The sequence below is a fragment of the Oncorhynchus nerka genome, linkage group LG22 (assembly GCF_034236695.1).
Source record: "Oncorhynchus nerka isolate Pitt River linkage group LG22, Oner_Uvic_2.0, whole genome shotgun sequence".
Taxonomy (NCBI): Eukaryota; Metazoa; Chordata; class Actinopteri; order Salmoniformes; family Salmonidae; genus Oncorhynchus; species Oncorhynchus nerka.
The window spans coordinates 102,818,946-102,844,011 of NC_088417.1; the positions used below are offsets into that span (position 1 = coordinate 102,818,946).

Genomic DNA, 25,066 nt, shown 5'->3' on the forward strand with positions numbered 1-25,066 from the left:
CGGAAGTAGAATAACAGTAACCGGAAGTAATGACACTTTCAACAATCACGTGACTTTTGTTGACACGCGTGTGTTTCTGCGGTGTTTGTTTCTGTATCTAGCGAAGTAGTTTAGTTGGAGTTAAACATACGATTATATGTGATAGTTGTGTAACTATTTGAACGATGGGTAAAATCTGAAACATCTGCTATCCGTGGTCGATTCGTCTGTCCCCAGTGTAGATGTTAACTAACACTGTGATAGCTGGCTCTATTTAATGCTTTATATTGTTTAGGCTGCAACCAGTCTTTCTGACATGGCGTCGCCTGCACCGGGTAAGTCAAGTAGTAAAAGGCAGGGTCGAATATCCAGGGCGTTTTGTGCGGCTTGTTGATGCAAAATCCTGGGGCTCAATTCAATCCGCATCGCGGAAATTCAGGTCTTTCTACCTCAAGTGGTGTAATCGCGTTGGAGCGGTCAAATCGGGGATACGGACACACAACAATACGGTTATTGTGGATAGTCAGATTCATGTAATAGTTTGTTTTTAAAACGTTTACATGCTTTGCAAGAAGAACGATTTCCCCAATAGTCCTGTTTTTATATGGACACATCTGAAATGTCTACCTAATGATTAAACTTCCTTCCTGTGAGGTTTAATGGCGGTTGCCGTCTATGTTTCTTTACCGCCCCCAATTACTACTCTGACTGGCCACATCAACCTGCCACCTTCGCTCCGGACACTTCCGATCCCCAGCAACATGAGCACCCCTACAGTTGACACACAACTTTATCCACCGAAATGACACAGTCCTCTGTCCCGTGTCCTCCTGCACACTTCCCACATCTTGGGATCGCCCTCCTGCACACTTCCCACATCTTGGGATATCCCTCCTGCACACGGCTGCGACATGACCATAAACGTGGCACCTGTGGATTCCCCACAAAAAGCACTGGTTAACTGATATCTTAACGTGACCTTGTTGGGTAAAGACTGATGTAACCGATGTGAAACGGCTAGCTAGTTAGTGGTGGTGCGCGCTAATAGCGTTTCAATCGGTGACGTCACTCGCTTTGAGACCTTGAAGTAGTTGTTCCCCGCGGCTTTTGTGGAGCGATGCTTTGTGGTAAAGATGCTTCGAGGGTGACTGTTGTCTGTGTGCAGAGGGTCCCTGGTTCGAGCCCGACGAGGCGACGGACTGAGAGGATAACTGAACAGACTGACTCAAAACAAAAAAAAGTACTTACATTTGGACCTCACACCGATTTAGTGTGCTTGTTACATTTCCACGAAATAATGAAGATTTCTATCATAATCGAAGTGTAGATTACATCTCACATTCCAGTGTTTCAATTTGCGAACAAGGCTGCATGGGATTTCTCTTATTGCCATTGGTTGCACAGAGTCACATTGTCTGCTTTAGATATAATGCATGGAGCCGCTTGTGGATTTGACAGCTCTAACGCAGTTCCCCCTCTGACACCGCCAAAACAACCGCTATGCAGATGTGGGCTAAATCATATCTGATTGAATAGAGCTCTGAATCTTCTTCAACAGCCCTGGATAAGAGCTAGCTAGAATAGAGTCCCGGATAAGAGCTAGCTAGAATAGAGCCCTGGATAAGAGCTAGCTAGAATAGAGCCCTGGATAAGAGCTAGCTAGAATAGAGCCCTGGATAAGAGCTAGCTAGAATAGAGCCCCGGATAAGAGCTAGCTAGAATAGAGCCCCGGATAAGAGCTAGCTAGAATAGAGCCCTGGATAAGAGCTAGCTAGAATAGAGTCCCGGATAAGAGCTAGCTAGAATAGAGCCCTGGATAAGAGCTAGCTAGATTAGAGTCCTGGATAAGAGCTAGCTAGATTAGAGCCCTGGATAAGAGCTAGCTAGAATAGAGCCCTGGATAAGAGCTAGCTAGAATAGAGCCCTGGATAAGAGCTAGCTAGAATAGAGCCCTGGATAAGAGCTAGCTAGAATAGAGCCCTGGATAAGAGCTAGCTAGAATAGAGTCCTGGATAAGAGCTAGCTAGAATAGAGCCCTGGATAAGAGCTAGCTAGAATAGAGCCCTGGATAAGAGCTAGCTAGAATAGAGCTAGCTAGAATAGAGCCCTGGATAAGAGCTAGCTAGAATAGAGCTAGCTAGAATAGAGCTAGCTAGAATAGAGCTAGCTATTTGTGCTGATTATTTTCATGATCTTCTGTTTTTTTCTGCCATCAGGAGTCCAGAACAAGAACCGGGTGGCCATTTTGGCTGACCTGGACAAGGAGAAGAGACGCTTGATACAGAACTCATCCATGAATAACCCTGCAGCCAGGTATTAGGAATGAACATGTATCTATCTGTCAATAGTGGGTCGTGTCAGTGAAATAAATCTTGGTTGTGTCTCGTATAGTGTTCTGCTATAGACCAGGGCCCACTGCCAGTGTTCTACTATAGACCAGGGCCCACTCCCAGTGTTCTACTATAGACCAGGGCCCACTCCCAGTGTTCTATAGACCAGGGCCCACTGCCAGTGTTCTGCTATTGACCAGGGCCCACTGCCAGTGTTCTACTATAGACCAGGGCCCACTCCCAGTGTTCTACTATAGACCAGGGCCCACTCCCAGTGTTCTATAGACCAGGGCCCACTGCCAGTGTTCTACTATAGACCAGGGCCCACTCCGTGTTCTACTATAGACCAGGGCCCACTCCCAGTGTTCTACTATAGACCAGGGCCCACTGCCAGTGTTCTGCTATTGACCAGGGCCCACTGCCAGTGTTCTGCTATAGACCAGGGCCCACTGCCAGTGTTCTACTATAGACCAGGGCCCACTGCCAGTGTTCTACTATAGACCAGGGCCCACTGCCAGTGTTCTGCTATTGACCAGGGCCCACTCCCAGTGTTCTATAGACCAGGGCCCACTGCCAGTGTTCTGCTATTGACCAGGGCCCACTCCCAGTGTTCTATAGACCAGGGCCCACTGCCAGTGTTCTACTATAGAACAGGGCCCACTCCCAGTGTTCTACTATAGACCAGGGCCCACTCCCAGTGTTCTACTATAGACCAGGGCCCACTGCCAGTGTTCTGCTATTGACCAGGGCCCACTGCCAGTGTTCTGCTATAGACCAGGGCCCACTGCCAGTGTTCTGCTATAGACCAGGGCCCACTGCCAGTGTTCTGCTATTGACCAGGGCCCACTCCCAGTGTTCTATAGACCAGGGCCCACTGCCAGTGTTCTGCTATTGACCAGGGCCCACTGCCAGTGTTCTACTATAGACCAGGGCCCACTCCGTGTTCTACTATAGACCAGGGCCCACTCCCAGTGTTCTACTATAGACCAGGGCCCACTCCCAGTGTTCTACTATAGACCAGGGCCCACTCCCAGTGTTCTACTATAGACCAGGGCCCACCTCCCAGTGTTCTACTATAGACCAGGGCCCACCTCCCAGTGTTCTACTATAGACCAGGGCCCACTCCCAGTGTTCTACTATAGACCAGGGCCCACTCCCAGTGTTCTACTATAGACCAGGGCCCACTGCCAGTGTTCTGCTATTGACCAGGGCCCACTGCCAGTGTTCTGCTATAGACCAGGGCCCACTGCCAGTGTTCTGCTATAGACCAGGGCCCACTGCCAGTGTTCTACTATAGACCAGGGCCCACTGCCAGTGTTCTACTATAGACCAGGGCCCACTGCCAGTGTTCTGCTATTGACCAGGGCCCACTCCCAGTGTTCTATAGACCAGGGCCCACTGCCAGTGTTCTACTATAGACCAGGGCCCACTCCCAGTGTTCTACTATAGACCAGGGCCCACTCCCAGTGTTCTACTATGGACCAGGGCCCACTCCCAGTGTTCTACTATAGACCAGGGCCCACTCCCAGTGTTCTACTATAGACCAGGGCCCACTCCCAGTGTTCTACTATAGACCAGGGCCCACTCCCAGTGTTCTACTATAGACCAGGGCCCACTGCCAGTGTTCTGCTATTGACCAGGGCCCACTGCCAGTGTTCTACTATAGACCAGGGCCCACTCCCAGTGTTCTACTATAGACCAGGGCCCACTCCCAGTGTTCTACTATAGACCAGGGCCCACTCCCAGTGTTCTACTATGGACCAGGGCCCACTCCCAGTGTTCTACTATAGACCAGGGCCCACTCCCAGTGTTCTACTATAGACCAGGGCCCACTCCCAGTGTTCTACTATAGACCAGGGCCCACTCCCAGTGTTCTACTATAGACCAGGGCCCACTGCCAGTGTTCTGCTATTGACCAGGGCCCACTGCCAGTGTTCTGCTATAGACCAGGGCCCACTGCCAGTGTTCTACTATAGACCAGGGCCCACTGCCAGTGTTCTACTATAGACCAGGGCCCACTGCCAGTGTTCTAGTATAGACCAGGGCCCACTCCCAGTGTTCTAGTATAGACCAGGGCCCACTCCCAGTGTTCTACTATGGACCAGGGCCCACTGCCAGTGTTCTGCTATAGACCAGGGCCCACTGCCAGTGTTCTACTATAGACCAGGGCCCACTGCCAGTGTTCTGCTATAGACCAGGGCCCACTCCCAGTGTTCTAGTATAGACCAGGGCCCACTCCCAGTGTTCTACTATGGACCAGGGCCCACTCCCAGTGTTCTACTATAGACCAGGGCCCACTCCCAGTGTTCTACTATAGACCAGGGCCCACTCCCAGTGTTCTACTATAGACCAGGGCCCACTGCCAGTGTTCTGCTATTGACCAGGGCCCACTGCCAGTGTTCTGCTATAGACCAGGGCCCACTGCCAGTGTTCTACTATAGACCAGGGCCCACTGCCAGTGTTCTACTATAGACCAGGGCCCACTGCCAGTGTTCTGCTATAGACCAGAGCCCACTGCCAGTGTTCTGCTATTGACCAGGGCCCACTCCCAGTGTTCTATAGACCAGGGCCCACTGCCAGTGTTCTGCTATTGACCAGGGCCCACTGCCAGTGTTCTGCTATTGACCAGGGCCCACTGCCAGTGTTCTGCTATTGACCAGGGCCCACTGCCAGTGTTCTGCTATAGACCAGGGCCCACTCCCAGTGTTCTACTATAGACCAGGGCCCACTCCCAGTGTTCTACTATAGACCAGGGCCCACTCCCAGTGTTCTACTATAGACCAGGGCCCACTCCCAGTGTTCTACTATTGACCAGGGCACACTGCCAGTGTTCTACTATAGACCAGGGCCCACTGCCAGTGTTCTACTATAGACCAGGGCCCACTCCCAGTGTTCTACTATAGACCAGGGCCCACTCCCAGTGTTCTACTATGGACCAGGGCCCACTCCCAGTGTTCTACTATGGACCAGGGCCCACTCCCAGTGTTCTACTATAGACCAGGGCCCACTCCCAGTGTTCTACTATAGACCAGGGCCCACTCCCAGTGTTCTACTATAGACCAGGGCCCACTCCCAGTGTTCTGCTATAGACCAGGGCCCACTGCCAGTGTTCTGCTATTGACCAGGGCCTACTGCCAGTGTTCTGCTATAGACCAGGGCCCACTGCCAGTGTTCTGCTATAGACCAGGGCCCACTGCCAGTGTTCTACTATAGACCAGGGCCCACTGCCAGTGTTCTACTATAGACCAGGGCCCACTCCCAGTGTTCTACTATAGACCAGGGCCCACTCCCAGTGTTCTACTATAGACCAGGGCCCACTCCCAGTGTTCTACTATAGACCAGGGCCCACTTCCAGTGTTCTACTCTAGACCAGGGCCCACCTCCCAGTGTTCTACTATAGACCAGGGCCCACTCCCAGTGTTCTACTATAGACCAGGGCCCACTCCCAGTGTTCTACTATAGACCAGGGCCCACTCCCAGTGTTCTACTATAGACCAGGGCCCACTCCCAGTGTTCTACTATAGACCAGGGCCCACTCCCAGTGTTCTACTATAGACCAGGGCCCACTCCCAGTGTTCTACTATTGACCAGGGCCCACTGCCAGTGTTCTGCTATAGACCAGGGCCCACTGCCAGTGTTCTACTATAGACCAGGGCCCACTGCCAGTGTTTTACTATAGACCAGGGCCCACTGCCAGTGTTCTGCTATTGACCAGGGCCCACTCCCAGTGTTCTATAGACCAGGGCCCACTGCCAGTGTTCTACTATAGACCAGGGCCCACTCCGTGTTCTACTATAGACCAGGGCCCACTCCCAGTGTTCTATAGACCAGGGCCCACTGCCAGTGTTCTACTATAGAACAGGGCCCACTCCCAGTGTTCTACTATAGACCAGGGCCCACTCCCAGTGTTCTACTATAGACCAGGGCCCACTGCCAGTGTTCTGCTATTGACCAGGGCCCACTGCCAGTGTTCTGCTATAGACCAGGGCCCACTGCCAGTGTTCTGCTATAGACCAGGGCCCACTGCCAGTGTTCTGCTATTGACCAGGGCCCACTCCCAGTGTTCTATAGACCAGGGCCCACTGCCAGTGTTCTGCTATTGACCAGGGCCCACTGCCAGTGTTCTACTATAGACCAGGGCCCACTCCGTGTTCTACTATAGACCAGGGCCCACTCCCAGTGTTCTACTATAGACCAGGGCCCACTCCCAGTGTTCTACTATAGACCAGGGCCCACCTCCCAGTGTTCTACTATAGACCAGGGCCCACCTCCCAGTGTTCTACTATAGACCAGGGCCCACTCCCAGTGTTCTACTATAGACCAGGGCCCACTCCCAGTGTTCTACTATAGACCAGGGCCCACTGCCAGTGTTCTGCTATTGACCAGGGCCCACTGCCAGTGTTCTGCTATAGACCAGGGCCCACTGCCAGTGTTCTGCTATAGACCAGGGCCCACTGCCAGTGTTCTACTATAGACCAGGGCCCACTGCCAGTGTTCTACTATAGACCAGGGCCCACTGCCAGTGTTCTGCTATTGACCAGGGCCCACTCCCAGTGTTCTATAGACCAGGGCCCACTGCCAGTGTTCTGCTATTGACCAGGGCCCACTGCCAGTGTTCTGCTATAGACCAGGGCCCACTCCCAGTGTTCTACTATAGACCAGGGCCCACTCCCAGTGTTCTACTATAGACCAGGGCCCACTCCCAGTGTTCTACTATAGACCAGGGCCCACTCCCAGTGTTCTACTATAGACCAGGGCCCACTCCCAGTGTTCTACTATGGACCAGGGCCCACACCCAGTGTTCTACTATAGACCAGGGCCCACTCCCAGTGTTCTACTATAGACCAGGGCCCACTCCCAGTGTTCTACTATAGACCAGGGCCCACTCCCAGTGTTCTACTATAGACCAGGGCCCACTGCCAGTGTTCTGCTATTGACCAGGGCCCACTGCCAGTGTTCTGCTATAGACCAGGGCCCACTGCCAGTGTTCTACTATAGACCAGGGCCCACTGCCAGTGTTCTACTATAGACCAGGGCCCACTGCCAGTGTTCTAGTATAGACCAGGGCCCACTCCCAGTGTTCTAGTATAGACCAGGGCCCACTCCCAGTGTTCTACTATGGACCAGGGCCCACTCCCAGTGTTCTACTATAGACCAGGGCCCACTCCCAGTGTTCTACTATAGACCAGGGCCCACTCCCAGTGTTCTACTATAGACCAGGGCCCACTGCCAGTGTTCTGCTATTGACCAGGGCCCACTGCCAGTGTTCTGCTATAGACCAGGGCCCACTGCCAGTGTTCTACTATAGACCAGGGCCCACTGCCAGTGTTCTGCTATAGACCAGGGCCCACTCCCAGTGTTCTAGTATAGACCAGGGCCCACTCCCAGTGTTCTACTATGGACCAGGGCCCACTCCCAGTGTTCTACTATAGACCAGGGCCCACTCCCAGTGTTCTACTATAGACCAGGGCCCACTCCCAGTGTTCTACTATAGACCAGGGCCCACTGCCAGTGTTCTGCTATTGACCAGGGCCCACTGCCAGTGTTCTGCTATAGACCAGGGCCCACTGCCAGTGTTCTACTATAGACCAGGGCCCACTGCCAGTGTTCTACTATAGACCAGGGCCCACTGCCAGTGTTCTGCTATAGACCAGAGCCCACTGCCAGTGTTCTGCTATTGACCAGGGCCCACTCCCAGTGTTCTATAGACCAGGGCCCACTGCCAGTGTTCTGCTATTGACCAGGGCCCACTGCCAGTGTTCTGCTATTGACCAGGGCCCACTGCCAGTGTTCTGCTATTGACCAGGGCCCACTGCCAGTGTTCTGCTATAGACCAGGGCCCACTCCCAGTGTTCTACTATAGACCAGGGCCCACTCCCAGTGTTCTACTATAGACCAGGGCCCACTCCCAGTGTTCTACTATAGACCAGGGCCCACTCCCAGTGTTCTACTATTGACCAGGGCACACTGCCAGTGTTCTACTATAGACCAGGGCCCACTGCCAGTGTTCTACTATAGACCAGGGCCCACTCCCAGTGTTCTACTATAGACCAGGGCCCACTCCCAGTGTTCTACTATAGACCAGGGCCCACTGCCAGTGTTCTGCTATTGACCAGGGCCCACTGCCAGTGTTCTGCTATAGACCAGGGCCCACTGCCAGTGTTCTACTATAGACCAGGGCCCACTGCCAGTGTTCTACTATAGACCAGGGCCCACTGCCAGTGTTCTAGTATAGACCAGGGCCCACTCCCAGTGTTCTAGTATAGACCAGGGCCCACTCCCAGTGTTCTACTATGGACCAGGGCCCACTCCCAGTGTTCTACTATAGACCAGGGCCCACTCCCAGTGTTCTACTATAGACCAGGGCCCACTCCCAGTGTTCTACTATAGACCAGGGCCCACTGCCAGTGTTCTGCTATTGACCAGGGCCCACTGCCAGTGTTCTGCTATAGACCAGGGCCCACTGCCAGTGTTCTACTATAGACCAGGGCCCACTGCCAGTGTTCTGCTATAGACCAGGGCCCACTCCCAGTGTTCTAGTATAGACCAGGGCCCACTCCCAGTGTTCTACTATGGACCAGGGCCCACTCCCAGTGTTCTACTATAGACCAGGGCCCACTCCCAGTGTTCTACTATAGACCAGGGCCCACTCCCAGTGTTCTACTATAGACCAGGGCCCACTGCCAGTGTTCTGCTATTGACCAGGGCCCACTGCCAGTGTTCTGCTATAGACCAGGGCCCACTGCCAGTGTTCTACTATAGACCAGGGCCCACTGCCAGTGTTCTACTATAGACCAGGGCCCACTGCCAGTGTTCTGCTATAGACCAGAGCCCACTGCCAGTGTTCTGCTATTGACCAGGGCCCACTCCCAGTGTTCTATAGACCAGGGCCCACTGCCAGTGTTCTGCTATTGACCAGGGCCCACTGCCAGTGTTCTGCTATTGACCAGGGCCCACTGCCAGTGTTCTGCTATTGACCAGGGCCCACTGCCAGTGTTCTGCTATAGACCAGGGCCCACTCCCAGTGTTCTACTATAGACCAGGGCCCACTCCCAGTGTTCTACTATAGACCAGGGCCCACTCCCAGTGTTCTACTATAGACCAGGGCCCACTCCCAGTGTTCTACTATTGACCAGGGCACACTGCCAGTGTTCTACTATAGACCAGGGCCCACTCCCAGTGTTCTACTATAGACCAGGGCCCACTCCCAGTGTTCTACTATGGACCAGGGCCCACTCCCAGTGTTCTACTATGGACCAGGGCCCACTCCCAGTGTTCTACTATAGACCAGGGCCCACTCCCAGTGTTCTACTATAGACCAGGGCCCACTCCCAGTGTTCTACTATAGACCAGGGCCCACTCCCAGTGTTCTGCTATAGACCAGGGCCCACTGCCAGTGTTCTGCTATTGACCAGGGCCTACTGCCAGTGTTCTGCTATAGACCAGGGCCCACTGCCAGTGTTCTGCTATAGACCAGGGCCCACTGCCAGTGTTCTACTATAGACCAGGGCCCACTGCCAGTGTTCTACTATAGACCAGGGCCCACTCCCAGTGTTCTACTATAGACCAGGGCCCACTCCCAGTGTTCTACTATAGACCAGGGCCCACTCCCAGTGTTCTACTATAGACCAGGGCCCACTTCCAGTGTTCTACTCTAGACCAGGGCCCACCTCCCAGTGTTCTACTATAGACCAGGGCCCACTCCCAGTGTTCTACTATAGACCAGGGCCCACTCCCAGTGTTCTACTATAGACCAGGGCCCACTCCCAGTGTTCTACTATAGACCAGGGCCCACTCCCAGTGTTCTACTATAGACCAGGGCCCACTCCCAGTGTTCTACTATAGACCAGGGCCCACTCCCAGTGTTCTACTATTGACCAGGGCCCACTGCCAGTGTTCTGCTATAGACCAGGGCCCACTGCCAGTGTTCTACTATAGACCAGGGCCCACTGCCAGTGTTTTACTATAGACCAGGGCCCACTGCCAGTGTTCTGCTATTGACCAGGGCCCACTCCCAGTGTTCTATAGACCAGGGCCCACTGCCAGTGTTCTACTATAGACCAGGGCCCACTCCCAGTGTTCTACTATAGAGCAGGGCCCACTCCCAGTGTTCTGCTATAGACCAGGGCCCACTGCCAGTGTTCTGCTATTGACCAGGGCCCACTGCCAGTGTTCTGCTATAGACCAGGGCCCACTCCCAGTGTTCTACTATAGACCAGGGCCCACTGCCAGTGTTCTGCTATTGACCAGGGCCCACTGCCAGTGTTCTGCTATAGACCAGGGCCCACTGCCAGTGTTCTACTATAGACCAGGGCCCACTGCCAGTGTTCTACTATAGACCAGGGCCCACTGCCAGTGTTCTACTATAGACCAGGGCCCACTGCCAGTGTTCTGCTATTGACCAGGGCCCACTCCCAGTGTTCTATAGACCAGGGCCCACTGCCAGTGTTCTGCTATTGACCAGGGCCCACTGCCAGTGTTCTACTATAGACCAGGGCCCACTCCCAGTGTTCTACTATAGACCAGGGCCCACTCCCAGTGTTATACTATAGACCAGGGCCCACTCCGTGTTCTACTATAGACCAGGGCCCACTCCCAGTGTTCTGCTATAGACCAGGGCCCACTGCCAGTGTTCTGCTATTGACCAGGGCCCACTGCCAGTGTTCTGCTATAGACCAGGGCCCACTGCCAGTGTTCTGCTATAGACCAGGGCCCACTGCCAGTGTTCTGCTATTGACCAGGGCCCACTGCTAGTGTTCTGCTATAGACCAGGGCCCACTGCCAGTGTTCTACTATAGACCAGGGCCCACTGCCAGTGTTCTACTATAGACCAGGGCCCACTGCCAGTGTTCTGCTATAGACCAGGGCCCACTCCCAGTGTTCTATAGACCAGGGCCCACTCCCAGTGTTCTATAGACCAGGGCCCACTGCCAGTGTTCTGCTATTGACCAGGGCCCACTCCCAGTGTTCTACTATAGACCAGGGCCCACTCCCAGTGTTCTACTATAGACCAGGGCCCACTCCCAGTGTTCTACTATAGACCAGGGCCCACTGCCAGTGTTCTACTATAGACCAGGGCCCACTCCCAGTGTTCTACTATAGACCAGGGCCCACTCCCAGTGTTCTACTATAGACCAGGGCCCACTCCCAGTGTTCTACTATAGACCAGGGCCCACTCCCAGTGTTCTACTATAGACCAGGGCCCACTCCCAGTGTTCTACTATGGACCAGGGCCCACTCCCAGTGTTCTACTATAGACCAGGGCCCACTCCCAGTGTTCTACTATAGACCAGGGCCCACTCCCAGTGTTCTACTATGGACCAGGGCCCACTCCCAGTGTTCTACTATAGACCAGGGCCCACTCCCAGTGTTCTACTATAGACCAGGGCCCACTCCCAGTGTTCTACTATAGACCAGGGCCCACTCCCAGTGTTCTACTATAGACCAGGGCCCACTGCCAGTGTTCTGCTATTGACCAGGGCCCACTGCCCAGCCAGTTCTGCTATTGACCAGGGCCCACTCCCAGTGTTCTATAGACCAGGGCCCACTGCCAGTGTTCTGCTATTGACCAGGGCCCACTCCCAGTGTTCTATAGACCAGGGCCCACTCCCAGTGTTCTGCTATAGACCAGGGCCCACTGCCAGTGTTCTGCTATTGACTGCCAGTGTTCTGCTATTGACCAGGGCCCACTGCCCAGTGTTCTGCTATAGACCAGGGCCCACTCCCAGTGTTCTACTATAGACCAGGGCCCACTCCCAGTGTTCTACTATAGACCAGGGCCCACTGCCAGTGTTCTGCTATTGACCAGGGCCCACTGCCAGTGTTCTGCTATAGACCAGGGCCCACTGCCAGTGTTCTACTATAGACCAGGGCCCACTGCCAGTGTTCTACTATAGACCAGGGCCCACTGCCAGTGTTCTGCTATAGACCAGAGCCCACTGCCAGTGTTCTGCTATTGACCAGGGCCCACTGCCAGTGTTCTATAGACCAGGGCCCACTGCCAGTGTTCTGCTATTGACCAGGGCCCACTGCCAGTGTTCTGCTATTGACCAGGGCCCACTGCCAGTGTTCTGCTATTGACCAGGGCCCACTGCCAGTGTTCTGCTATAGACCAGGGCCCACTCCCAGTGTTCTACTATAGACCAGGGCCCACTCCCAGTGTTCTACTATAGACCAGGGCCCACTCCCAGTGTTCTACTATAGACCAGGGCCCACTCCCAGTGTTCTACTATTGACCAGGGCACACTGCCAGTGTTCTACTATAGACCAGGGCCCACTCCCAGTGTTCTACTATAGACCAGGGCCCACTCCCAGTGTTCTACTGTTCTATGGACCAGGGCCCACTCCCAGTGTTCTACTATAGACCAGGGCCCACTCCCAGTGTTCTACTATAGACCAGGGCCCACTCCCAGTGTTCTACTATAGACCAGGGCCCACTCCCAGTGTTCTGCTATAGACCAGGGCCCACTGCCAGTGTTCTGCTATTGACCAGGGCCTACTGCCAGTGTTCTGCTATAGACCAGGGCCCACTGCCAGTGTTCTGCTATAGACCAGGGCCCACTGCCAGTGTTCTACTATAGACCAGGGCCCACTGCCAGTGTTCTACTATAGACCAGGGCCCACTCCCAGTGTTCTACTATAGACCAGGGCCCACTCCCAGTGTTCTACTATAGACCAGGGCCCACTCCCAGTGTTCTACTATAGACCAGGGCCCACTTCCAGTGTTCTACTCTAGACCAGGGCCCACCTCCCAGTGTTCTACTATAGACCAGGGCCCACTCCCAGTGTTCTACTATAGACCAGGGCCCACTCCCAGTGTTCTACTATAGACCAGGGCCCACTCCCAGTGTTCTACTATAGACCAGGGCCCACTCCCAGTGTTCTACTATAGACCAGGGCCCACTCCCAGTGTTCTACTATAGACCAGGGCCCACTCCCAGTGTTCTACTATTGACCAGGGCCCACTGCCAGTGTTCTGCTATAGACCAGGGCCCACTGCCAGTGTTCTACTATAGACCAGGGCCCACTGCCAGTGTTTTACTATAGACCAGGGCCCACTGCCAGTGTTCTGCTATTGACCAGGGCCCACTCCCAGTGTTCTATAGACCAGGGCCCACTGCCAGTGTTCTACTATAGACCAGGGCCCACTCCGTGTTCTACTATAGACCAGGGCCCACTCCCAGTGTTCTACTATAGACCAGGGCCCACTGCCAGTGTTCTGCTATTGACCAGGGCCCACTGCCAGTGTTCTGCTATAGACCAGGGCCCACTCCCAGTGTTCTACTATAGACCAGGGCCCACTGCCAGTGTTCTGCTATTGACCAGGGCCCACTGCCAGTGTTCTGCTATAGACCAGGGCCCACTGCCAGTGTTCTACTATAGACCAGGGCCCACTGCCAGTGTTCTACTATAGACCAGGGCCCACTGCCAGTGTTCTACTATAGACCAGGGCCCACTGCCAGTGTTCTGCTATTGACCAGGGCCCACTCCCAGTGTTCTATAGACCAGGGCCCACTGCCAGTGTTCTGCTATTGACCAGGGCCCACTGCCAGTGTTCTACTATAGACCAGGGCCCACTCCCAGTGTTCTACTATAGACCAGGGCCCACTCCCAGTGTTATACTATAGACCAGGGCCCACTGCCAGTGTTCTGCTATAGACCAGGGCCCACTGCCAGTGTTCTGCTATTGACCAGGGCCCACTGCCAGTGTTCTGCTATAGACCAGGGCCCACTGCCAGTGTTCTGCTATAGACCAGGGCCCACTGCCAGTGTTCTGCTATTGACCAGGGCCCACTGCTAGTGTTCTGCTATAGACCAGGGCCCACTGCCAGTGTTCTACTATAGACCAGGGCCCACTGCCAGTGTTCTACTATAGACCAGGGCCCACTGCCAGTGTTCTGCTATAGACCAGGGCCCACTCCCAGTGTTCTATAGACCAGGGCCCACTCCCAGTGTTCTATAGACCAGGGCCCACTGCCAGTGTTCTGCTATTGACCAGGGCCCACTCCCAGTGTTCTACTATAGACCAGGGCCCACTCCCAGTGTTCTACTATAGACCAGGGCCCACTCCCAGTGTTCTACTATAGACCAGGGCCCACTGCCAGTGTTCTACTATAGACCAGGGCCCACTCCCAGTGTTCTACTATAGACCAGGGCCCACTCCCAGTGTTCTACTATAGACCAGGGCCCACTCCCAGTGTTCTACTATAGACCAGGGCCCACTCCCAGTGTTCTACTATAGACCAGGGCCCACTCCCAGTGTTCTACTATGGACCAGGGCCCACTCCCAGTGTTCTACTATAGACCAGGGCCCACTCCCAGTGTTCTACTATAGACCAGGGCCCACTCCCAGTGTTCTACTATGGACCAGGGCCCACTCCCAGTGTTCTACTATAGACCAGGGCCCACTCCCAGTGTTCTACTATAGACCAGGGCCCACTCCCAGTGTTCTACTATAGACCAGGGCCCACTCCCAGTGTTCTACTATAGACCAGGGCCCACTGCCAGTGTTCTGCTATTGACCAGGGCCCACTGCCAGTGTTCTGCTATAGACCAGGGCCCACTGCCAGTGTTCTGCTATTGACCAGGGCCCACTCCCAGTGTTCTATAGACCAGGGCCCACTGCCAGTGTTCTGCTATTGACCAGGGCCCACTCCCAGTGTTCTATAGACCAGGGCCCACTCCCAGTGTTCTGCTATAGACCAGGGCCCACTGCCAGTGTTCTGCTATTGACCAGGGCCCACTGCCAGTGTTCTGCTATTGACCAGGGCCCACTGCCAGTGTTCTGCTATAGACCAGGGCCCACTCCCAGTGTTCTACTATAGACCAGGGCCCACTGCCAGTGTTCTGCTATTGACCAGGGCCCACTGCCAGTGTTCTGCTATAGACCAGGGCCCACTGCCAGTGTTCTACTATAGACCAGGGCCCACTGCCAGTGTTCTACTATAGACCAGGGCCCACTGCCAGTGTTCTACTATAGACCAGGGCCCACTGCCAGTGTTCTACTATAGACCAGGGCCCACTGCCAGTGTTCTGCTATTGACCAGGGCCCACTCCCAGTGTTCTATATACCAGGGCCCACTGCCAGTGTTCTGCTATTGACCAGGGCCCACTGCCAGTGTTCTACTATAGACCAGGGCCCACTCCCAGTGTTCTACTATAGACCAGGGCCCACTCCCAGTGTTCTACTATAGACCAGGGCCCACTCCCAGTGTTCTACTATAGACCAGGGCCCACTCCCAGTGTTATACTATAGACCAGGGCCCACTCCCAGTGTTATACTATAGACCAGGGCCCACTCCGTGTTCTACTATAGACCAGGGCCCACTCCCAGTGTTCTGCTATAGACCAGGGCCCACTGCCAGTGTTCTGCTATTGACCAGGGCCCACTGCCAGTGTTCTGCTATAGACCAGGGCCCACTGCCAGTGTTCTGCTATAGACCAGGGCCCACTGCCAGTGTTCTGCTATTGACCAGGGCCCACTGCCAGTGTTCTGCTATAGACCAGGGCCCACTGCCAGTGTTCTACTATAGACCAGGGCCCACTGCCAGTGTTCTACTATAGACCACGGCCCACTGCCAGTGTTCTGCTATAGACCAGGGCCCACTCACAGTGTTCTATAGACCAGGGCCCACTCCCAGTGTTCTATAGACCAGGGCCCACTGCCAGTGTTCTGCTATTGACCAGGGCCCACTCCCAGTGTTCTACTATAGACCAGGGCCCACTCCCAGTGTTCTACTATAGACCAGGGCCCACTCCCAGTGTTCTACTATAGACCAGGGCCCACTCCCAGTGTTCTACTATAGACCAGGGCCCACTGCCAGTGTTCTACTATAGACCAGGGCCCACTCCCAGTGTTCTACTATAGACCAGGGCCCACTCCCAGTGTTCTACTATAGACCAGGGCCCACTCCCAGTGTTCTACTATAGACCAGGGCCCACTCCCAGTGTTCTACTATAGACCAGGGCCCACTCCCAGTGTTCTACTATGGACCAGGGCCCACTCCCAGTGTTCTACTATAGACCAGGGCCCACTCCCAGTGTTCTACTATAGACCAGGGCCCACTCCCAGTGTTCTACTATGGACCAGGGCCCACTCCCCAGTGTTCTACTATAGACCAGGGCCCACTCCCAGTGTTCTACTATAGACCAGGGCCCACTCCCAGTGTTCTACTATAGACCAGGGCCCACTGCCAGTGTTCTGCTATTGACCAGGGCCCACTGCCAGTGTTCTGCTATAGACCAGGGCCCACTGCCAGTGTTCTACTATAGACCAGGGCCCACTGCCAGTGTTCTACTATAGACCAGGGCCCACTGCCAGTGTTCTGCTATTGACCAGGGCCCACTCCCAGTGTTCTATAGACCAGGGCCCACTGCCAGTGTTCTGCTATTGACCAGGGCCCACTGCCAGTGTTCTACTATAGACCAGGGCCCACTCCCAGTGTTCTACTATAGACCAGGGCCCACTCCCAGTGTTCTACTATAGACCAGGGCCCACTCCCAGTGTTCTACTATAGACCAGGGCCCACCTCCCAGTGTTCTACTATAGACCAGGGCCCACTCCCAGTGTTCTACTATAGACCAGGGCCCACTCCCAGTGTTCTACTATATACCAGGGCCCACTCCCAGTGTTCTACTATAGACCAGGGCCCACTCCCAGTGTTCTACTATAGACCAGGGCCCACTCCCAGTGTTCTACTATAGACCAGGGCCCACTCCCAGTGTTCTACTATAGACCAGGGCCCACTCCCAGTGTTCTACTATAGACCAGGGCCCACTGCCAGTGTTCTGCTATTGACCAGGGCCCACTCCCAGTGTTCTACTATAGACCAGGGCCCACTGCCAGTGTTCTGCTATAGACCAGGGCCCACTGCCAGTGTTCTACTATAGACCAGGGCCCACTGCCAGTGTTCTACTATAGACCAGGGCCCACTGCCAGTGTTCTGCTATTGACCAGGGCCCACTCCCAGTGTTCTATAGACCAGGGCCCACTGCCAGTGTTCTGCTATAGACCAGGGCCCACTCCCAGTGTTCTACTATAGACCAGGGCCCACTCCCAGTGTTCTACTATAGACCAGGGCCCACTCCCAGTGTTCTACTATAGACCAGGGCCCACTCCCAGTGTTCTACTATAGACCAGGGCCCACTCCCAGTGTTCTACTCTAGACCAGGGCCCACCTCCCAGTGTTCTACTATAGACCAGGGCCCACTCCCAGTGTTCTACTATAGACCAGGGCCCACTCCCAGTGTTCTACTATAGACCAGGGCCCACTGCCAGTGTTCTGCTATAGACCAGGGCCCACTGCCAGTGTTCTACTATAGACCAGGGCCCACTGCCAGTGTTTTACTATAGACCAGGGCCCACTGCCAGTGTTCTGCTATTGACCAGGGCCCACTCCCAGTGTTCTATAGACCAGGGCCCACTGCCAGTGTTCTACTATAGACCAGGGCCCACTCCCAGTGTTCTACTATAGACCAGGGCCCACTCCCAGTGTTCTGCTATAGACCAGGGCCCACTGCCAGTGTTCTGCTATTGACCAGGGCCCACTGCCAGTGTTCTGCTATAGACCAGGGCCCACTGCCAGTGTTCTACTATAGACCAGGGCCCACTGCCAGTGTTCTGCTATTGACCAGGGCCCACTGCCAGTGTTCTGCTATAGACCAGGGCCCACTGCCAGTGTTCTGCTATAGACCAGGGCCCACTCACAGTGTTCTATAGACCAGGGCCCACTCCCAGTGTTCTATAGACCAGGGCCCACTGCCAGTGTTCTGCTATTGACCAGGGCCCACTCCCAGTGTTCTACTATAGACCAGGGCCCACTCCCAGTGTTCTACTATAGACCAGGGCCCACTGCCAGTGTTCTACTATAGACCAGGGCCCACTGCCAGTGTTCTACTATAGACCAGGGCCCACTGCCAGTGTTCTGCTATTGACCAGGGCCCACTCCCAGTGTTCTATAGACCAGGGCCCACTGCCAGTGTTCTGCTATTGACCAGGGCCCACTCCCAGTGTTCTACTATAGACCAGGGCCCACTCCCAGTGTTCTACTATAGACCAGGGCCCACTCCCAGTGTTCTACTATAGACCAGGGCCCACTCCCAGTGTTCTACTATAGACCAGGGCCCACTGCCAGTGTTCTACTATAGACCAGGGCCCACTGCCAGTGTTCTACTATAGACCAGGGCCCACTCCCAGTGTTCTACTATAGACCAGGGCCCACTCCCAGTGTTCTACTATAGACCAGGGCCCACTCCCAGTGTTCTACTATAGACCAGGGCCCACTCCCAGTGTTCTACTATGGACCAGGGCCCACTCCCAGTGTTCTACTATGGACCAGGGCCCACTCCCAGTGTTCTACTATAGACCAGGGCCCACTCCCAGTGTTCTACTATAGACCAGGGCCCACTCCCAGTGTTCTACTATGGACCAGGGCCCACTCCCAGTGTTCTACTATAGACCAGGGCCCACTCCCAGTGTTCTACTATAGACCAGGGCCCACTCCCAGTGTTCTACTATAGACCAGGGCCCACTCCCAGTGTTCTACTATAGACCAGGGCCCACTGCCAGTGTTCTGCTATTGACCAGGGCCCACTGCCAGTGTTCTGCTATAGACCAGGGCCCACTGCCAGTGTTCTACTATAGACCAGGGCCCACTGCCAGTGTTCTACTATAGACCAGGGCCCACTGCCAGTGTTCTGCTATTGACCAGGGCCCACTCCCAGTGTTCTATAGACCAGGGCCCACTGCCAGTGTTCTGCTATTGACCAGGGCCCACTCCCAGTGTTCTATAGACCAGGGCCCACTGCCAGTGTTCTGCTATTGACCAGGGCCCACTGCCAGTGTTCTACTATAGACCAGGGCCCACTCCCAGTGTTCTACTATAGACCAGGGCCCACTCCCAGTGTTCTACTATAGACCAGGGCCCACTCCCAGTGTTCTACTATAGACCAGGGCCCACCTCCCAGTGTTCTACTATAGACCAGGGCCCACTCCCAGTGTTCTACTATAGACCAGGGCCCACTCCCAGTGTTCTACTATATACCAGGGCCCACTCCCAGTGTTCTACTATAGACCAGGGCCCACTCCCAGTGTTCTACTATAGACCAGGGCCCACTCCCAGTGTTCTACTATAGACCAGGGCCCACTCCCAGTGTTCTACTATAGACCAGGGCCCACTGCCAGTGTTCTACTATAGACCAGGGCCCACTGCCAGTGTTCTACTATAGACCAGGGCCCACTGCCAGTGTTCTGCTATTGACCAGGGCCCACTCCCAGTGTTCTATAGACCAGGGCCCACTGCCAGTGTTCTGCTATAGACCAGGGCCCACTCCCAGTGTTCTACTATAGACCAGGGCCCACTCCCAGTGTTCTACTATAGACCAGGGCCCACTCCCAGTGTTCTACTATAGACCAGGGCCCACTCCCAGTGTTCTACTATAGACCAGGGCCCACTCCCAGTGTTCTACTCTAGACCAGGGCCCACCTCCCAGTGTTCTACTATAGACCAGGGCCCACTCCCAGTGTTCTACTATAGACCAGGGCCCACTCCCAGTGTTCTACTATAGACCAGGGCCCACTGCCAGTGTTCTGCTATAGACCAGGGCCCACTGCCAGTGTTCTACTATAGACCAGGGCCCACTGCCAGTGTTTTACTATAAACCAGGGCCCACTGCCAGTGTTCTGCTATTGACCAGGGCCCACTCCCAGTGTTCTATAGACCAGGGCCCACTGCCAGTGTTCTACTATAGACCAGGGCCCACTCCCAGTGTTCTACTATAGACCAGGGCCCACTCCCAGTGTTCTGCTATAGACCAGGGCCCACTGCCAGTGTTCTGCTATTGACCAGGGCCCACTGCCAGTGTTCTGCTATAGACCAGGGCCCACTGCCAGTGTTCTACTATAGACCAGGGCCCACTGCCAGTGTTCTGCTATTGACCAGGGCCCACTGCCAGTGTTCTGCTATAGACCAGGGCCCACTGCCAGTGTTCTACTATAGACCAGGGCCCACTGCCAGTGTTCTACTATAGACCAGGGCCCACTGCCAGTGTTCTGCTATTGACCAGGGCCCACTGCCAGTGTTCTACTATAGACCAGGGCCCACTCCCAGTGTTCTACTATAGACCAGGGCCCACTCCCAGTGTTCTACTATAGACCAGGGCCCACTCCCAGTGTTCTACTATAGACCAGGGCCCACTCCGTGTTCTACTATAGACCAGGGCCCACTCCCAGTGTTCTACTATAGACCAGGGCCCACTCCCAGTGTTCTACTATAGACCAGGGCCCACTCACAGTGTTATACTATAGACCAGGGCCCACTCCCAGTGTTCTACTATAGACCAGGGCCCACTCCCAGTGTTCTACTATAGACCAGGGCCCACTGCCAGTGTTCTGCTATTGACCAGGGCCCACTGCCAGTGTTCTGCTATAGACCAGGGCCCACTGCCAGTGTTCTACTATAGACCAGGGCCCACTGCCAGTGTTCTACTATAGACCAGGGCCCACTGCCAGTGTTCTGCTATAGACCAGGGCCCACTCCCAGTGTTCTATAGACCAGGGCCCACTCCCAGTGTTCTATAGACCAGGGCCCACTGCCAGTGTTCTGCTATTGACCAGGGCCCACTGCCAGTGTTCTGCTATAGACCAGGGCCCACTCCCAGTGTTCTACTATAGACCAGGGCCCACTCCCAGTGTTCTACTATAGACCAGGGCCCACCTCCCAGTGTTCTACTATAGACCAGGGCCCACCTCCCAGTGTTCTACTATAGACCAGGGCCCACTCCCAGTGTTCTACTATAGACCAGGGCCCACTCCCAGTGTTCTACTATAGACCAGGGCCCACTCCCAGTGTTCTACTATAGACCAGGGCCCACTGCCAGTGTTCTACTATAGACCAGGGCCCACTCCCAGTGTTCTACTATAGACCAGGGCCCACTCACAGTGTTCTACTATAGACCAGGGCCCACTCCCAGTGTTCTACTATAGACCAGGGCCCACCTCCCAGTGTTCTACTATAGACCAGGGCCCACTCCCAGTGTTCTGCTATAGACCAGGGCCCACTCCCAGTGTTCTACTATAGACCAGGGCCCACTGCCAGTGTTCTACTATAGACCAGGGCCCACTCCCAGTGTTCTAGTATAGACCAGGGCCCACTCCCAGTGTTCTACTATGGACCAGGGCCCACTCCCAGTGTTCTACTATAGACCAGGGCCCACCTCCCAGTGTTCTACTATAGACCAGGGCCCACTCCCAGTGTTCTGCTATAGACCAGGGCCCACTCCCAGTGTTCTACTATAGACCAGGGCCCACTCCCAGTGTTCTGCTATAGACCAGGGCCCACCTCCCAGTGTTCTACTATAGACCAGGGCCCACCTCCCAGTGTTCTACTATAGACCAGGGCCCACCTCCCAGTGTTCTACTATAGATCAGGGCCAATAAGCCTCTGGTCAAAACTCAAAAGTAGTACATGTACTATATAGGGAATATGGTGCTACTTGGGATGCATACCTTGATTCAGTGACGCGTGTGACCCCTGACCTCTACCCCCCCATCCCTCTCTCCAGACCTGGCCTGAATAAAGCCTTCAGAGACCACACTGAGCAGCAGCACATCGTTGCCCAGCAGGAAGCAGCTCTGCAGGTAAGGTCTTGACCTCGTTGTAGAACTTCAGAAATGCATCCTTCCTTGTTTCCATTTTTAAGTATGCACGGATCTATTAGTGATTTGACGGATGTAAGCGAGGTGACCACACTGTAACTTAGACCAATCCAACCACTTCAGATCTGGGATTTTCCCTTGGGCAGTTTATAGGTGGCTCCAGAGCCATACTGCTCTCTGTATATACAGGAAGTGAAGTATGTTGCTGTACTGTCCGACTAAGGCTCCCTGGTTGCCGCGGTTATTGTTCTCGTACATTATTGTGTAACTCATCTTCCTTGTGTTGTTGTTGTTGTTGTTGTTGTTGTTACAGCATGCCCATACACACTCTTCTGGTTTCTTCATCACTCAAGACTCGTCCTTCGGGAACCTGATCCTCCCCGTGCTGCCACAACCAGACCCACCTTCAGCAGCAGAACTACAGAACCTTTAAAAGAAAACATGGCAGAAAGACCAACGGCTAGAAGTAGCAGTTGGCCACGGTGTGTTACAGATCAGCTGTTTGGTGTTGTCGAATCCACATGTAGAATCGTCGGGAAATTACCTGAAATTGGCTGTCGATATTCTGGTCAGAGGTGATATGAAATTGGCTGTCGATATTCTGGTCAGAGGTGATATGAAATTGGCTGTCGATATTCTGGTCAGAGGTGATATGAAATTGGCCCCCGCTGCTTTTCAGAACATTTAACCATTAACTGTTTCTTCCCTTCCAGAGGGAAAAGCCCTCATTCTGATTGGCTGGGCCTGACTCCCCAGTCGGTGGGCCTATGCCCTACCAGGTCCACCCAGAGGGAGGCCACTAGACCTTCCAGGATATGACAAATGGACATTTTTTGTTAACTTTAAAACTGAGGAGTATTGTGGTCTGTAATAAAGCCCTTTGAGGAAAAACTCATTCTGATTGGCTGGGCCTGACTCCCCAGTGGGTGGGCCTGACTCCCCAGTGGGTGGGCCTGACTCCCCAGTGGGTGGGCCTGACTCCCCAGTGGCTGGGCCTGACTCCCCAGTGGCTGGGCCTGACTCCCCAGTCGGTGGGCCTGACTCCCCAGTCGGTGGGCCTGACTCCCCAGTCGGTGGGCCTGACTCCCCAGTGTCTGGGCCTGACTCCCCAGTGGCTGGGCCTGACTCCCCAGTCGGTGGGCCTGACTCCCCAGTCGGTGGGCCTGACTCCCCAGTCGGTGGGCCTGACTCCCCAGTCGGTGGGCCTGACTCCCCAGTCGGTGGGCCTGACTCCCCAGTGGCTGGACCTGACTCCCCAGTGGCTGGGCCTGACTCCCCAGTCGGTGGGCCTGACTCCCCAGTCGGTGGGCCTGACTCCCCAGTCGCTGGGCCTGACTCCCCAGTCGCTGGGCCTGACTCCCCAGTCGGTGGGCCTGACTCCCCAGTCGGTGGGCCTGACTCCCCAGTCGGTGGGCCTGACTCCCCAGTGGCTGGGCCTGACTCCCCAGTGGCTGGGCCTGACTCCCCAGTGGCTGGGCCTGACTCCCCAGTGGCTGGGCCTGACTCCCCAGTGGGTGGACCTGACTCCCCAGTGGCTGGGCCTGACTCCCCAGTCGGTGGGCCTGACTCCCCAGTCGGTGGGCCTGACTCCCCAGTCGGTGGGCCTGACTCCCCAGTCGGTGGGCCTGACTCCCCAGTGGCTGGACCTGACTCCCCAGTCGGTGGGCCTGACTCCCCAGTGGGTGGGCCTGACTCCCCAGTGGGTGGGCCTGACTCCCCAGTCGGTGGGCCTGACTCCCCATTGGCTGGGCCTGACTCCCCAGTCGGTGGGCCCTACCAGGTCCACCCATGGCTGTGCGCCTGCCCAGTCATGTGAAATCCATAGATTAGATCCTAATGAATTTATTTAAATTGACTCAACTCTTTTAAAGTTGTTGCGTTTCTATTTTTTGTTCAGTATAGATTTGCCTTTGTAGACAGAAAACATAATTTTTTTATGAAACCGGGTAAATTGTCTCCATTTTTCGCGACCAAAAGAGTCACAATGTAAAAACTATATTATTGCATCGAAGCTACGTTGGGTAGCCTATAGTGCTCTGAGTAAACAGTCACATTTGCGTGGGTTTAGCCTATAGTGCTACGTTGGGTTAGCCTATAGTGCTACGTTGGGTTAGCCTATAGTGCTACGTTGGGTTAGCCTATAGTGCTACGTTGGGTTAGCCTATAGTGCTACGTTGGGTTAGCCTATAGTGCTACGTTGGGTTAGCCTATAGTGCTACGTTGAGTAGCCTATAGTACTACGTTGGGTTAGCCTATAGTGCTACGTTGGGTTAGCCTATAGTGCTACGTTGGGTTAGCCTATAGTGCTACGTTGGGTTAGCCTATAGTGCTACGTTGGGTTAGCCTATAGTGCTACGTTGGGTTAGCCTATAGTGCTACGTTGGATTAGCCTATAGTGCTACGTTGGGTTAGCCTATAATGCTACGTTGGGTTAGCCTATAGTACTACGTTGGGTTAGCCTATAGTGCTACGTTGGGTTAGCCTATAGTGCTACGTTGGGTTTAGCCTATAGTGCTACGTTGGGTTAGCCTATAGTGCTACAAGTCACATTTGGAATAGATAAGTTAAAAAACAAAAACAAATTGTGTAATGTTGTTACATTATTTATATGAAATAAAATAAATGATTGTCAATAAACAGAAAACACTGGTGAAATCACACTATGTATTGTATGTATTACACTTTAGAATTGCATTGGGGGCATACTAATATGCATTTTACAGATTAAACTAGAGATTGTACATCCATGAAATAGGGTATCAGCCTACCTACTTCAGTGGCACCAACAGAACGACGTAGAATTTACACAAATACGATTGTGGGATTCTAAAAACCAGTGTGAAATGAATCACAATACGACTATTAAATCAGCACTGTCAAAACCAACTACCTGAATGCCCTGGCCTACTCCTTGAAGTTTGCAGTTCTGTAAAAAAAAACACTTCTTTATCTTTTAGTATGTGTACTTTATTGTATTTATATGTATTACATGTCAGACCAAGCGATTGACTTGAGACATTTTGATTTAAATGCGTAAAGACGCATCACCATTCGGGTAATGTGGGTCGTTAACAGCCCAGTCCATCAGTGAATGAGCTCATGA

At 54.1% G+C, this 25,066-nt stretch overlaps 1 protein-coding gene across 1 annotated transcript; it reads left to right on the plus strand.

The window, feature by feature from the left end:
• Positions 1–63: 63 nt before the first annotated feature.
• Positions 64–22,934, plus strand: LOC115126556 (SOSS complex subunit C-like). Its single transcript, XM_029656181.2, has 4 exons — positions 64–314; positions 2,196–2,292; positions 21,870–21,945; positions 22,277–22,934. Exons 1-4 carry the CDS (start codon positions 296–298, stop codon positions 22,394–22,396), a joined length of 312 nt encoding a protein of 103 aa, XP_029512041.1. The 5' UTR covers positions 64–295; the 3' UTR covers positions 22,397–22,934.
• The last annotated feature ends 2,132 nt before the right edge of the window (positions 22,935–25,066 follow it).

Coding starts and splice junctions, on each gene's coding strand:
- LOC115126556 (XM_029656181.2), top strand. Junction 2,293..21,869: donor ATGAATAACCCTGCAGCCAG/GTATTAGGAATG, acceptor CCCTCTCTCCAG/ACCTGGCCTGAATAAAGCCT. Junction 21,946..22,276: donor AGCAGGAAGCAGCTCTGCAG/GTAAGGTCTTGA, acceptor TTGTTGTTACAG/CATGCCCATACACACTCTTC.